Source organism: Fukomys damarensis, unplaced genomic scaffold (assembly GCF_012274545.1).
Source record: "Fukomys damarensis isolate Sample0158 unplaced genomic scaffold, DMR_v1.0_HiC HiC_scaffold_25, whole genome shotgun sequence".
NCBI classification, from domain to species: Eukaryota; Metazoa; Chordata; class Mammalia; order Rodentia; family Bathyergidae; genus Fukomys; species Fukomys damarensis.
In genome coordinates, this window is record NW_022900937.1 from 25760295 (window position 1) to 25772698 (window position 12404).

General features: G+C 38.7%; 1 protein-coding gene across 6 annotated transcripts in view; it reads left to right on the plus strand.

Annotated features, from left to right (window-relative positions):
• Positions 1-12371, plus strand: part of Nrg4 (neuregulin 4) — a 92092-nt gene extending 79721 nt beyond the window's left edge. For all 6 annotated transcript variants that reach the window (XM_010625947.3, XM_010625939.3, XM_010625976.3 and 3 more), the window contains 3 exons: positions 1861-1940; positions 5862-5942; positions 12260-12371. In XM_010625947.3, coding sequence (XP_010624249.1) covers positions 1861-1940; positions 5862-5878 — 97 coding nt within the window. In that variant the 3' untranslated portion in view covers positions 5879-5942; positions 12260-12371. The remainder of the gene's footprint in view (positions 1-1860; positions 1941-5861; positions 5943-12259) is intronic.
• Positions 12372-12404: the final 33 nt, after the last annotated feature.

The window sequence follows — 12404 nt, forward strand, 5'->3', positions numbered from 1 at the left end:
TAATAGAGACAATAAAGCCAAAGTTTGGTTCTTTGAAAAGATTAATAAAATTGACAAATTGTTATCTGTAGTTTAAAAAGAGAGAGCAAGGGCCCAAATGAACAATATTAGGAATATAAAAAGGCTCTATAAGGCAGATGCTTCAGGAATTTAAAAGATGAAAGCTAAGCTGCTCTGGGTTCTATTCCTATCACCAAATATGCAAAAAAAATTTTTTTGTGTAACTTCATGCCAGTAAATTTGAAGAAATAGATTAACTGCAAAAATCCCTACAAACATAGCTTTCCTGAACTTCACACTGCTACTTATTAAAGCCACAACTAGTTGCATGAGGCCACCCACATGGTGGAAGACATCTATTTTGCTCAAAATCCAGATATAGGGTGGGGGATTTAGCTCAGTGGTTCCACCACCTGTGTCACAAGTACAAGGACTCGAGTTTGATACCTGCTACCAAAAAAACAAAAAAAAAACAAAAAAAACCACCCAGATATAGATTTTAATCTCATTCATAAAGCACCTTCACAGAAACATGTACAATATGTTTGACCAAACATCTGGGTATCATGGCCTGGCTAAGTTGACATTTTCATTTTAGGGCATTGAAAAATGAATATAAATTTAATCTGAGTAAAAGAGCATCTTTACAAAAATGACATTATTGAGTAATTTTCAGATAAGTTATATGTGCTTAAATTATCTGTTTTCCATTTTTGAATGACAACATAAGCAGAGATAACTTTACATAATGATATGGTCAGGGACCTGTGTCTTAATGCCAAGAGCAGAATTAATTTAAAAATGAGTAGCTCTTACTTGTGAATCTGGATATAGAATTTGTTATATAATGACCACAAGAAATGTTACTGTTTTGGAAATGCAGTGCTTTCAGGAATGAAACCAGTTCACTCTTTACTCTATGTTTCCAGATCTGTTAATGGTTAAAATTGCTTTAAACTAAGAGCCTTGTGAATGTTATAACTAATTACTCTGAATTATCTATGAATGAGATCCAAATTATTACCCAAATAATGCTAAGATCTGGGCTAGAATTAAGGTCCTTTCAGGAGCAGAAGCTAGGATGCATTTAGAAAATATTCAGTTTTGCTGTGGTAAACACAGTCTTGAATTTACTTTCATTAATGTAAGTTCATACTCTTGAGTATTGGCATATTGAAAAAATTAAAGCAAGTTTATGTTCCAAAATTTTACTTAATATTTACAGTAGTTTTAAAAACTCTGCCATGATGAGTAACAACTGATACTAATTGGTCAGCTGACAAAAAAAAAATCTGATGAACTGTAACCTTAAAAAGATCTAAACTTTCTAAAATTTCCATTAATAGAATAGTTCACAAGCATCACCCCATGTTACTTAAAGGGTCATCTAACAGTGAGCTAACAATTCACTTTTTAAAAGAGCACAGAAATAGCTTCCTATTCTGAGATGCAGCACCTGGGCCATCTTAAAGGAAAAAGGCCATGGGTCCCCTCAGAGGAGCTCCTGTCCTGGTGCATCTGTTAAAGGTGGAGCTGTTTCAGGACATCCCTGACAATTTAAGGTAGCTGTGGGAAGAAAATGGACCTCTAGATACAGGTACCTTGGGTCATGAACTTAATTTGTTCCATGATTTTGGAAAGGATGCCACCTTTGTGTTTGTGTGGGAAAGGTGGTTGTGGTCATGTTTGTCACCTCATACAAAACTTGCAAGCAAATGCAAAATTTTGCCAAACATTTTTGTTTATGAACTGAATAGTTTTCAAACAGCAGCATTGGTGTACCAAGGCACTACTAAATTTTGCGTGCTTTTGTCATACTTTCCAGTGACTCCTTTCCCATCTGTTTCTCTGTACTGTCAGGAAGGGCCACCTCCAGAGAGCAAGCTCGGCTCAGTGTGATGTCAACCTGGGGGAAATGAGCAGAACCAGTGCCCAGCACAGTGAGTACATTCAAGACAAAATGCTTCAAGTCCTCTGTGAGGTTGTTGTTTCACATAGGGATTTGGATTTGGGTCTATTCAGAAACATTAACTCTAAAAAATTTTCCGTGGATTTTTGTGCTGTCACCATTTTCACATGAAGATTTTTTTTTTTTCTTTTTGAGACAGGGTCTCATTAAGTAGTTCAGCCTGGCCTTGAACTCGTATCAATCCTGCTGTTTCAGCCTCTCAAGTGCTGAGATTACACACATGTGCCACCACATCTGGTGAAGATAAATTTATTAGCAGTATGACACAAATCATGATTTTTTTCCAGAAGAAAACAAGGTTTTCTCATGTTCTTAGCTATAATGTACTGCACAGCTATGAGGACTGGTTTCCAAAAGTTTTTTGAAGTAGACTAGGGAAGGAGTTTTACCTGCAGTATAAGTAAGCCTTTGGGAAATATTATAGACAAATTAATGTTTTTAAACTGCTTTGAGACTTCTGCTTCTGACTGAAATGGAAGAGCAGACACTGGACTTCCTCTTACTTGAAATGATAAAAGAATGGACTAACTACATGAAACAGTGATTTTCAAGACATTGATATCAGGCAGCAAAGGACCATGAGCTCAAGAGATGGTAAACAGATGATGCAAGCCAAAGATTGCCTTCTCTTACTGCCTTAAGAGACCTTGCAGGCTGCAATGCAGGGTGGGCACCTAGGCTGAGCTTGGCAGAATGCCCAAGTTGAGAGGATGGAGCTGTGAGTCCTGTGAAATGATCAAAACACAAAGTCCTCACAGCTGAGGGATGCTGAAACTGTCAGGACTTTGGCAGCTCTTGAAGATGGACTAAATACCTTTTGCACATGAGTCTTTGGGGGACTAAGTGTGGAATGTTATGGCTTGTGTTTAGATGTCCCCCAGAGCCTCATGCAGTGGCGCTAGTGAGCTTTTTAAAAAGCTGGATAGTGTGTGACGCTGGAATTGATTCATGGTACAATGAATCAAGGGCACTAGGACTAAGGGTTGGAGTGCTACCAGCCCTAAGCCAGGATAAAATATAAGGGATAGAAAGAGCCCTTACTTGCTTTTGCTGTCCTCTGCCTGCAATGAACTGTTTCTCCTCTGCATTGCCACCCTGCCTGGGAGCCAGCCAATCATGGGTTGAGATTTCTACAGATTGTGAGCTAACTAAACCTTTCCTCCTTTAACTTTGGGTGCTGGGTGTTTTGTCTCAGCAATGAGAAAAAAGCAACTGCTTAATGGGTACAACAGCTTCATTTTAGAATAATGAATAATGTTCTTGAGAGGTGATGGTGATGATACCATACATTGTTATTTTACTTAATTCCACTGAACTTAAAAATGATTAAAATAGTAAATTCTGTTACATTTTGGTCTCCACAATAAAAGTCAACCAAACTGATAGAGATACCATTATTAAATGAAGCTATCATCTGATGTGTTGAATTTTTAATGTGCTCAGAGTGGTTAAATTATCAAGAGGCCAAGACAATGTGTTGCTGTACTTTTTAACTGAGTTGGAAGCATATGTTTTTGTGGTTTGGGAAGTTTGCTGCTCTTTTGTAATGATAACATCTAGAGCCACATTAATTTGTAAAGTGTTCTGTGGTAAAATACTCAGTGAAAAAGTTCTTGGACTGAAAATCTTTATTGATCATGTTAATTGGAACGGTCAACAGAGACAGGAACTCTTTTTTGTTTTTGCTTTGTCTTAAATTAATTTTATTGTTACATTTAAGGTATACAGTATAATGACATTCATCATTGGAAATTTGCACCTTTACATAGTCCATCTTGGTTCTTATTTTTCCCCCATTCCCTTGCCTTCCCTTCAACCCCTCCACAAAGACTTTGTTTCCATTTTTCATTTTCTCATATTAATTCCATTCCTTTCTTTTCCCCTTCCCCTTTGCATCTTTTTTTCCTATTTCACAGAGTTCCTAAAAGGTATAATAGATAATGTGAAATAGGAACTCTATTTGTGATCTGATAGGAAGATGTATCTGCAAAGCACATAGGAAAAGTGGTGTCCTGACGTATGACCTGAATGCACGGGCATCTGTGCTTGTAATTCAGTAGCATTTCTCCTCAGGTTTGCCTCTTGATTTTTCTCTTCTCAAAATGTCTGATGGGATACAAAAACTCAATTATTTTTTAGAAACTGTGTTCATATAAAATGAATTTGTATTTTGACCTCTTCCTGTTTGAAAACATACATTTATAAAATATGGGGTAAAGTTTTGGAACTAAATCATTTTTTTAGTACTAGGGATTAGACCCAGGGCCTTCACACTGAGCTACATCCCAGCCTTTTGAATCAGGTTCTCAGTAAGTTGCCCAGGCCCGAGTCAAACTTCTGATCCTCCTGCCAGCTTCCCAGACTGCTGGGATTACACGTGTGCACCACCATCTCTGGCTAGGAAAAAATAACTCATAAAAATAGTTAAAAACTAGCATAAAGCAAGCGTTGGATTTAACTCATTTGACCAGACCTTTATTCAATGTCAGAAAATCTCAGTCAATAGTTCTAAAGCTCTTAACTATAAAGGAAGTGAAAGGAATATTGTTTACCAAATGTGACATGATATGTGTCATGAAAATAAATTGGCATCTCAGCTGAGGAGAACTGATTACAGAGATTGGGACTTGCTGGACAATATTAGCTTATACTTACATTATTAAAACCATAGCATAAATATACATGTTAAATTTTTTTCACAAATGGCCTTTCTTCACCAAGAGAGTGCTCCTGCTACCACCACAAAGTGACATTTCAGTTTAGTGGCTGCCCTCTGATAGCTGTGTTCATGTTGCCTTGGGTATTCCTATAATCCTCAAGATGACCTTCCCAACTTGTCCATAAAGAGAACAAATAGCCTAAAGTCCTAGCATGCATGTGCATTGTTAACTCTTCTCCCTGTTTTGTGTGTATGAACAGGTGGAGGGGCTGAGGATTTGAACCTAAGACCTTTGCATTAAGCTGTTATCTTTGGCCCTGTATTTATTTATTTATATTTGGTACCGGGAATTGAACTCAGGACCTTGAGCTTGCGAAGCAGGCAGCAGAACCACTGAGCTAAATCTCCAGCCCTGGCTCTTTATTTTTTGAGACAGTGTCTTGCTATGTCACTGAGTTGCCCAGGCTAGGATAGAAATTTCAGTCCTCCTGCCTCAGCCTCCAAAGTTCAGGGTTTACAGACATATTCAACCACATGTGACTCCCATCTCCCTATTGAAATAATTCCCTCATGCCAAAAACACAGGTAAAAAGCAGAATGATGATAAAGTCATAAACACTTTGTGCCGGGCACTGGAATTGATGTTTCCAATCTGTCAGCTCATATGACCTTAACTATGTAAGGTAGCTATGCTAAAATCATTCCACAGTGAGAAGCTTAGAGAGACTAAAAATCACACATCTAAATGGTGTAGAACAGGTATTTAAATCCAATCTGTTTTTCTTACTCCACTTACACTGCACTAGTATGGACAAGAGCCTCAGTACTCATTGGCTAGAGGAATCTTTGTCTACCTGCAGCAGCCCCATTTGGTCACAGGATTTCATAGTCCTGGTGTCTCTGAATCTTTTCTTGCTGGTACTCCTTCAAGCACTCTGCCACTCAACTGGCCCTTTCTAATTTACATGTATTGGAAAGATCACTAGGCTTCTTAGAACTTTGGGTGACAGAAAGGCTGAGGCAGGGAACTTGTTCAGGACTAGAACAGGGACAGTGATGTGCTTCTGTTCTGAGGAGGGATGAACAGCAGCAGCTGGAAACCTCAGATATTTCAGTCACTGCACTCCTTTTTATCATAGCCAGAAGCTGTGGGCTTATGTATATGCATAGATGACACAGTGCAGGAAGATGTGTGGATGAAGAGAAAACTCATTTCCTAATTATTTCCCACAGGTCATGGAAGACACTGAAGAAATGTCAGCATGAACCAAGCATGCTTTCATCTTACAAAGGCAGAAAGTGAAGTACTATAAGGTAAAACAAAACCATTAACCCTTCCTTCAGCAGAAGACCTGGTAAACATGCTATGGAGGCAACCTGTTCTGATAGGTGTGCATCTGTGTCCCTCAGAGGGGTCTGGTGCCACCCAGGGAGCCAGGAGTGAGCTGCAGGCCTGTGGTTTACCTGCAGGTGAATGTGGTCAAGTCTCAAGGGCAGACCTGCCCACAGCTTAGAAAGAAAGCCTTTGAAAGATCCCTAGATACATGGTGATCTTAGGAAAAAGATGCAAGTCCTTTAAGTGCAACTAGTGGCTGGTTTAGGGCTTCAAAAAAACCTCAACTGTTGCTGCTCTAAGCTGTCTGGAAATCTGCAAGTACAGATGAAGCTGCACAGCCATTTCACTGGGCAATTAGAAAAAATTAAATGGGCAGTTTTAATACACTTTTAATAATGACGTACATTTCAACACTGATAAAGCATAGTTTCTTTTAAAATAGTATGTGAAGAAATTGATTTCAAAGATCTGTATCTCAAAGAAAAAACAAACCCTGAAGTTTAAGGTTGGAAAAGATGGATTCAGTGAAAATACCAATGGAAATATCTAGGATTGCTCATTCTTACTACATGTTCTAAACTCCAAGCCTGTTTTCCTCATCAGTTTTGTAATTTTTGTGTATGATTTTGGAGAACACACAGTTTTCACCTTTTGGGGGCACCATTAAGAATTTGTTATGTCAGAACCGGGGATTTAGCTCAGTGTCTCTGCTGCCTGCCTTCCAAACACAAGGTCCTGAGTTTGATCGCTGGTACCAAAAAAAAAAAAAAATTATTTTTGTTATGTCAGAGTAATTTACTATTTTTCCACCAAATTGCATTGACCTTTCATAGAAAAAGAAAAAAAAAGGCAGTAGCAACTTTAAGTATGAGAACACAATCTTGCAGCAGTCTGGGAGGGTGGTGTTCTGATCACAGGGGTGATGGGGCTGATGCAGAGGAGCAAACATTGGCCAAAGGCAACAGGCCGCCCCCAAATCACATCTTTCGAGAACTGCCGAACACACTGGCTTTTGCACACCCGCTCGCCTGTGTAGGCCTTGTGATGCAGGGTGGGTGGGTGAATGGATGGATGGATTTGTCACTAATGTTTGATTCCTTTATCCACATCATGCATTCTCTATGTAACAAATACAGATGAGGAGTGTGAGGCACGGTGATAAAATGACAGGCTCTCGTGTAATTTTTTTAAATTAAGGTTTTAGTTTTAGATTTACAGCCCCCAGTTTATGTTTTGATTTAATAGTAGTTCATCTTGATTTTTCTACTTTACATTGATGCAAAAGTGATAGCAACTGCATTTTGAATTTCAGCTTTTTCCCAGTTAGTAGTGTAAGATGCAATCATGTAATGCTGGTCAGCAGAATGCACTCAAATATTCTGTGAGCCACAGAGCTGGAGGGTAGACGGCAATGGCTCCAGTGCAGTGTGGCCATACTGTGATGTTTGCTAGCTAGGGTGTGTTACGTGCATTTCTGACTTACAGATATTTCCCATTTGGGTCTATCAGGACATGACCCCACTGAGGAGCAGAAAAGAGTCCCCATGTGTTCCCCGCCCTCTAGCTGCTTGTTAGTAAATATTGCACTAGATTAACAAGCACTAATTAGTGCAAGTTCCACTTCTGAATGTAATTTATGGACTCTGACAAGTGCATGTTACATTATCCACTGTTACAGCATCATATTCAACAGTTTTGCTGCCCTAAAAATCCTGTGCTCCGTGTATACACCTCTACCCCTGGGGCAACCACTTGTTTCTTTACTTTTTCCTCTTAGCATTATGCATTTAAGATTCCCTCTTCTTGTGGCTGGATAGCTTTAAAAAAAAAATAGGACTTGCGATTTTTTTATAGTTGTAAAAACATTTTTATTGTAGTAAAATAGGAGTTTTAACCACTTTGAACAGTTCAACAAAGTACACTGTTGTGGGCTGCCATCACCAGTTAATCTCCAGAGCTTTTGCATGATCCTCTATTGAACCTTTGTACACTTCAATTCCTACTCTTAACCCTAACCCCAACAGAAAGTGGTCATTGTTTTGTCATGAATTTTACTAGATTCTCATATAAGTGGAATCAGAGTTGGCCCTTCTGTAGTTAGCATCTTTCATTTAACATGTCCATAGGTTCACCCACATGTGCATCAGAATTCAATTCCATTTAATGACCAAGGATATTCTCTTGTACAGATATATTGCATCTTGTCCACCATGCATCTGTTGATGGGCACTTGAGTTATTGACAGCTTTGACTACCATGAACACTGCTGCAGTGAGGCATACAAATATGCCCCAGGCTTCTTGGAATAGGAAGTCAAATTATGGAATTAAATGGTAATTTATTTCATTTAGAAATTATAAGGGCCGGGGATTTAGCTCAGTGGTTTGGTGGCCTGCCTTGCAAGTGCAAGGACCCGAGTTCAATCCCTGGTACCAAAAAAAAAAAAAAAAAATTATAATGTGTGCCCTAACACCTCCAGCATTTTACAGTTCCACCAGCAGTGTTCAAGTAGGCAGTTTCTTCCTATTTTTGCCAGCATTTGTATTGGGAGAGCATAAAGAGGTAGCATTTCATTGTGCTTGTGATTTGCATTTTTTGTTGATTACTGCTTTCATGTGTTCAGTAGCCATAGATGTGTGTGTCTTTTCTGGAGTTCAAGTCCTTTGTCATTTTTAAACCAGGCTGTGTTGCTGTTAGCCATTTGTTCTATATGTGAAGTGCAAATATTCTGTTCCATTCTGAAGATTGCCTTTTTATGCTATTATATCCTCTCATAACAAATTTTTAGTTTTGATGAGTCTAGTTGGGTCTACCTTTCCTGCCTGCAAATTTGGTGTCAAATCCAAGAAATCATTGCAAAGTCCAATGTCCTTTAACTTTCCATTTTCTTCTAAGAGTTGCATGGTTTTAATGCCTATATTTAGGTTTTTGATCCATCTTGTTATTTTTGGTATGTGCAGAAAAGCCATTGGGATTTTGAGATTACACTTAAGCTGTAGATCACTTTCCTTAGAAATGATGTCTTAGATATATTTGTTTGTTGTCTTTAACTTCTACAATGTTTTGTAGTTTTCACTGTGTACAAGTCTTTTCTGTTAAGTCCTACATATTTTATGCTTCTTTTACAGCAGTAAATGGAACTGTTCTCGATTTCCTTTTCAAGTTGTTCGTTAACGCATAGAAACGCTACTGTCTTTCCTGTTGTCTTTGTATCCTGTTGCTAAGGTGAATTCACCTATTGGCTGTAACAATCTTTTTGTGGTTATCTTTAGGGTTTTCTACACATAAAATCATATAAACTGGGCATGGGAGCACTTGCCTGTAATTCCAACATTGTAAGAGGCTGAGGTGGCAGGATTTCTAGCTTGAACAATTTAGTAAGACCCTGGCTCCCAGCCTTTCCCTGCTGTGGGATTTTCCATATGGCTTTTGTTGTGTTTAAGTAGCTTCTGCTCTGTTTTTAATCACAAAAGGATACTGAATTTTATCAAAGACTTTTGCTTTATCACTTAAGGTGCTACAGGTTCCCCCATTCTGTTAATGTGGTAGTGAACCAATTTCTTATGTTGAACCATCCTTGCATTCTAGAAATACCATTAGGATTGTGTATGACTGTATAGGCAAAAAACATAGGGAGCAGTCCCACTTGTTCAGTCTATATAATATGCTGCAGAGCTGTTTGCTAGTTATTTAAGGACTTTTCCATCAGTATTCATAAGGGATATTGGTTTACACTGTAGTGTCCCTGTATATATGAAGGATATGCCCCAAGAACCCCAGCAGATGTTTGAAATTGTGGATAGTACCAAATCCTACATAGACCGGCTTTTCCTATATAGTTATGCACAATATATCTTAGTCAGCAGCAGACCATGAGACAACCAGTGATGCTACAGCTCAGCTTGTGTGAATATACTTTATATAAATTTGTACGACAGGAATCTGTTGCTAAATAATATACCTATGATAAAGTTTGATTTCTAAATTAGACACAAGACTAACCAGGTTAGGGGGGCTCAGTGGCAGAATACTTGCCTAGCATATATGGTGTCCTGGGGTTGCTCTCCAGCACTACAAAATGGGGCAATTATAACAATATAACAGCATTACTAACATCACTACTCTTGGGCTTTAAGGCCATTAATAAGTAAAATTAAGTTACCTGGACATGGGCTCTGGAAAAATGAAGTGTGTGAGATGTGGCTGGTGTCCCACAGTCTTCTATGCAATGTTCACCTTCCCTTCTGCTTCGTTTCTACATTTAACTGTCCTACCTTAAGTTTGCTTTTTCTCCCCCCACCCATTCATCTGCTTCTGAATGCCTCTAGTCAGAATTTCATGTTGTACTTTTCCTGTTATTTTCGGGGGGTCTTAAATTCTTTTACTGATTTTACGCATTTACCATTTCCCCAATTTTCCTGTAGCTGAGAATATTTGAGATAGATATTTTTAAGTCTCTATATTGTTTTGTCTGGGCTTAAGGACATTTTGCCAATTTACCTCAGTTCTTTAAATGGGCCTTATTTCCTTCGTTTGTATGCCTTTTTGGGAGAGGGGGTAAAAAACTGCACATTCTAGTATAGCATCTTCTCCCTTTTACTAAAGATTTGCTGTTTTTGTTCTGGTTAAGGATGTCGTTTTGTTTTGCAACTTTTCCAAACTTCTTTGCAAAAACTCTTCCTCTTCATATGTGAACACTGATGTCATTGTTCTTTTTGTCATACTTGGGTATTCTGAAAAATTACCATGAATGGAGGTGTCTGCGGACTAGCTCAGTGCTCAAGTAAACTTCAACATACAGTTAGGTTTGCTGAGCTTAGGAAGCAGAAAGCAGTGACAGCTTTGGAGCCTTAGCTCTTTCCTGAGCAAGTATCTTCCATGGGCATGTAGCATTTTAAACCCCTAACTACTCTGGGCCTTACACACTAACAAAGTTGGTCCATTTACTGGTTTTTTTTCTGTTGGGGAATGAGAGCTCAGAGCTTCTTAGTCCATCATTTTGCTGATCTCTCCCAGTTCAATTATGTTTTATTCCCACCTATAACTCTGGTACCTCTGACAAGACTTTGAACGAAGTGTTTATTATGTAAATATATGGCCACTAACTTTTGATTAGTCAGAAGTAGAAAGGTGTTGAGAAAGCACTCCTAATTCTCACTCTGATCATTTGCATTTCAAAGCAGCGTTAGTCATTCTTGCCCTTTTTTGCTGAAAGTATTTACAAAATAAAAGTGCTCCATATACTCTAAAATAGTAAATGACATTTGCTGACTTTTGTCAGTGTTTTCTACATTGTAGTGCACATGTTCTGGTGACCTGTCTTCAGGTACAGGACAAGACAGAAGTACAACATACACAGCACAGCAACATGGCTTTCAAGCACTGGACTCCTGATCCCTAGACACAGGGCCAGCATGTGCTTTGCCTCCCAGTAACATTCTTCACATAGTACAGGTGTTCTGGTCATGCAGCAAGACTGTCAGTACAGACAGTATATTTTCTTTAGCATTAAGCCAGTTCAACTGAAAATCAAGTCAGTCACCCGACAGCTCATCATTTCCCATGGAAAGAATCTGGAGTGTTCTCATTAAAACTGAACCTGTAGCTGATATTTTGAAGGGTACAAAAATAACAAATGTTTTTTTCTTGAAAACTCCTGCAGACTGCATAGAAACTAGATATGTAAGCTTCCTTCTACTGTAATTCTCTGCATATTCATTTTCTTAAATCTGCAGCATAAATCAGGGGCAGATCTTTTACTATCTGGCCTCTTAGGTTGGAATGAGCCACATTTTAAGCAGAACAAAACTAATAGGGAAGCCAGACATTTGGCTCAGTGGTTCCACCACTGCCTCGCAAGCACAAGGACCAGAGTTTGATCCCCTATACCAAAACACACCTGTAATAATAGTGAAGAAAACTGTTGGCCCTCCTTACTATTCCATTTTGCAAAGTGTATCTGTTTCTAGTAGTGCTTTGGTGGGGTTTCTATTTTGGTGATAATTATGTTTTTTAAAAACACACCTTTGTATATGTACATAGAGCAAAAGAAAATTCTGGTAAGGTTAAAACCAACAAGTGTTATGGCACACACCTGTAATCTCAGCACTCTGGAGGCTGAGGCAGGAGGGTCATAGAAAATTTGGGAACAGCTTGGGCTACATAGTGAGACCCTGCCTCAAAAAAAGCAAAGAAAACTTAAATGCGGGGGAGGAAGCAAAGAAAAAACTTGGGAGAAAAGTGATTAAAAACTAGAAAAACAAATAATATTAATGCATTTGCTTTCACTTCCCAGGTTTCTACTGTTCTGTGAACAAACTTGACCATTTCAAGAGCAACAGGCATCAGTTACAAAATCATCTAGGTACATTCTACAACAAAGACATGAAAGAAAAAGGTGGCTGAAACAGACAAGACAGGGCCATGATGGAGGGGCTCCT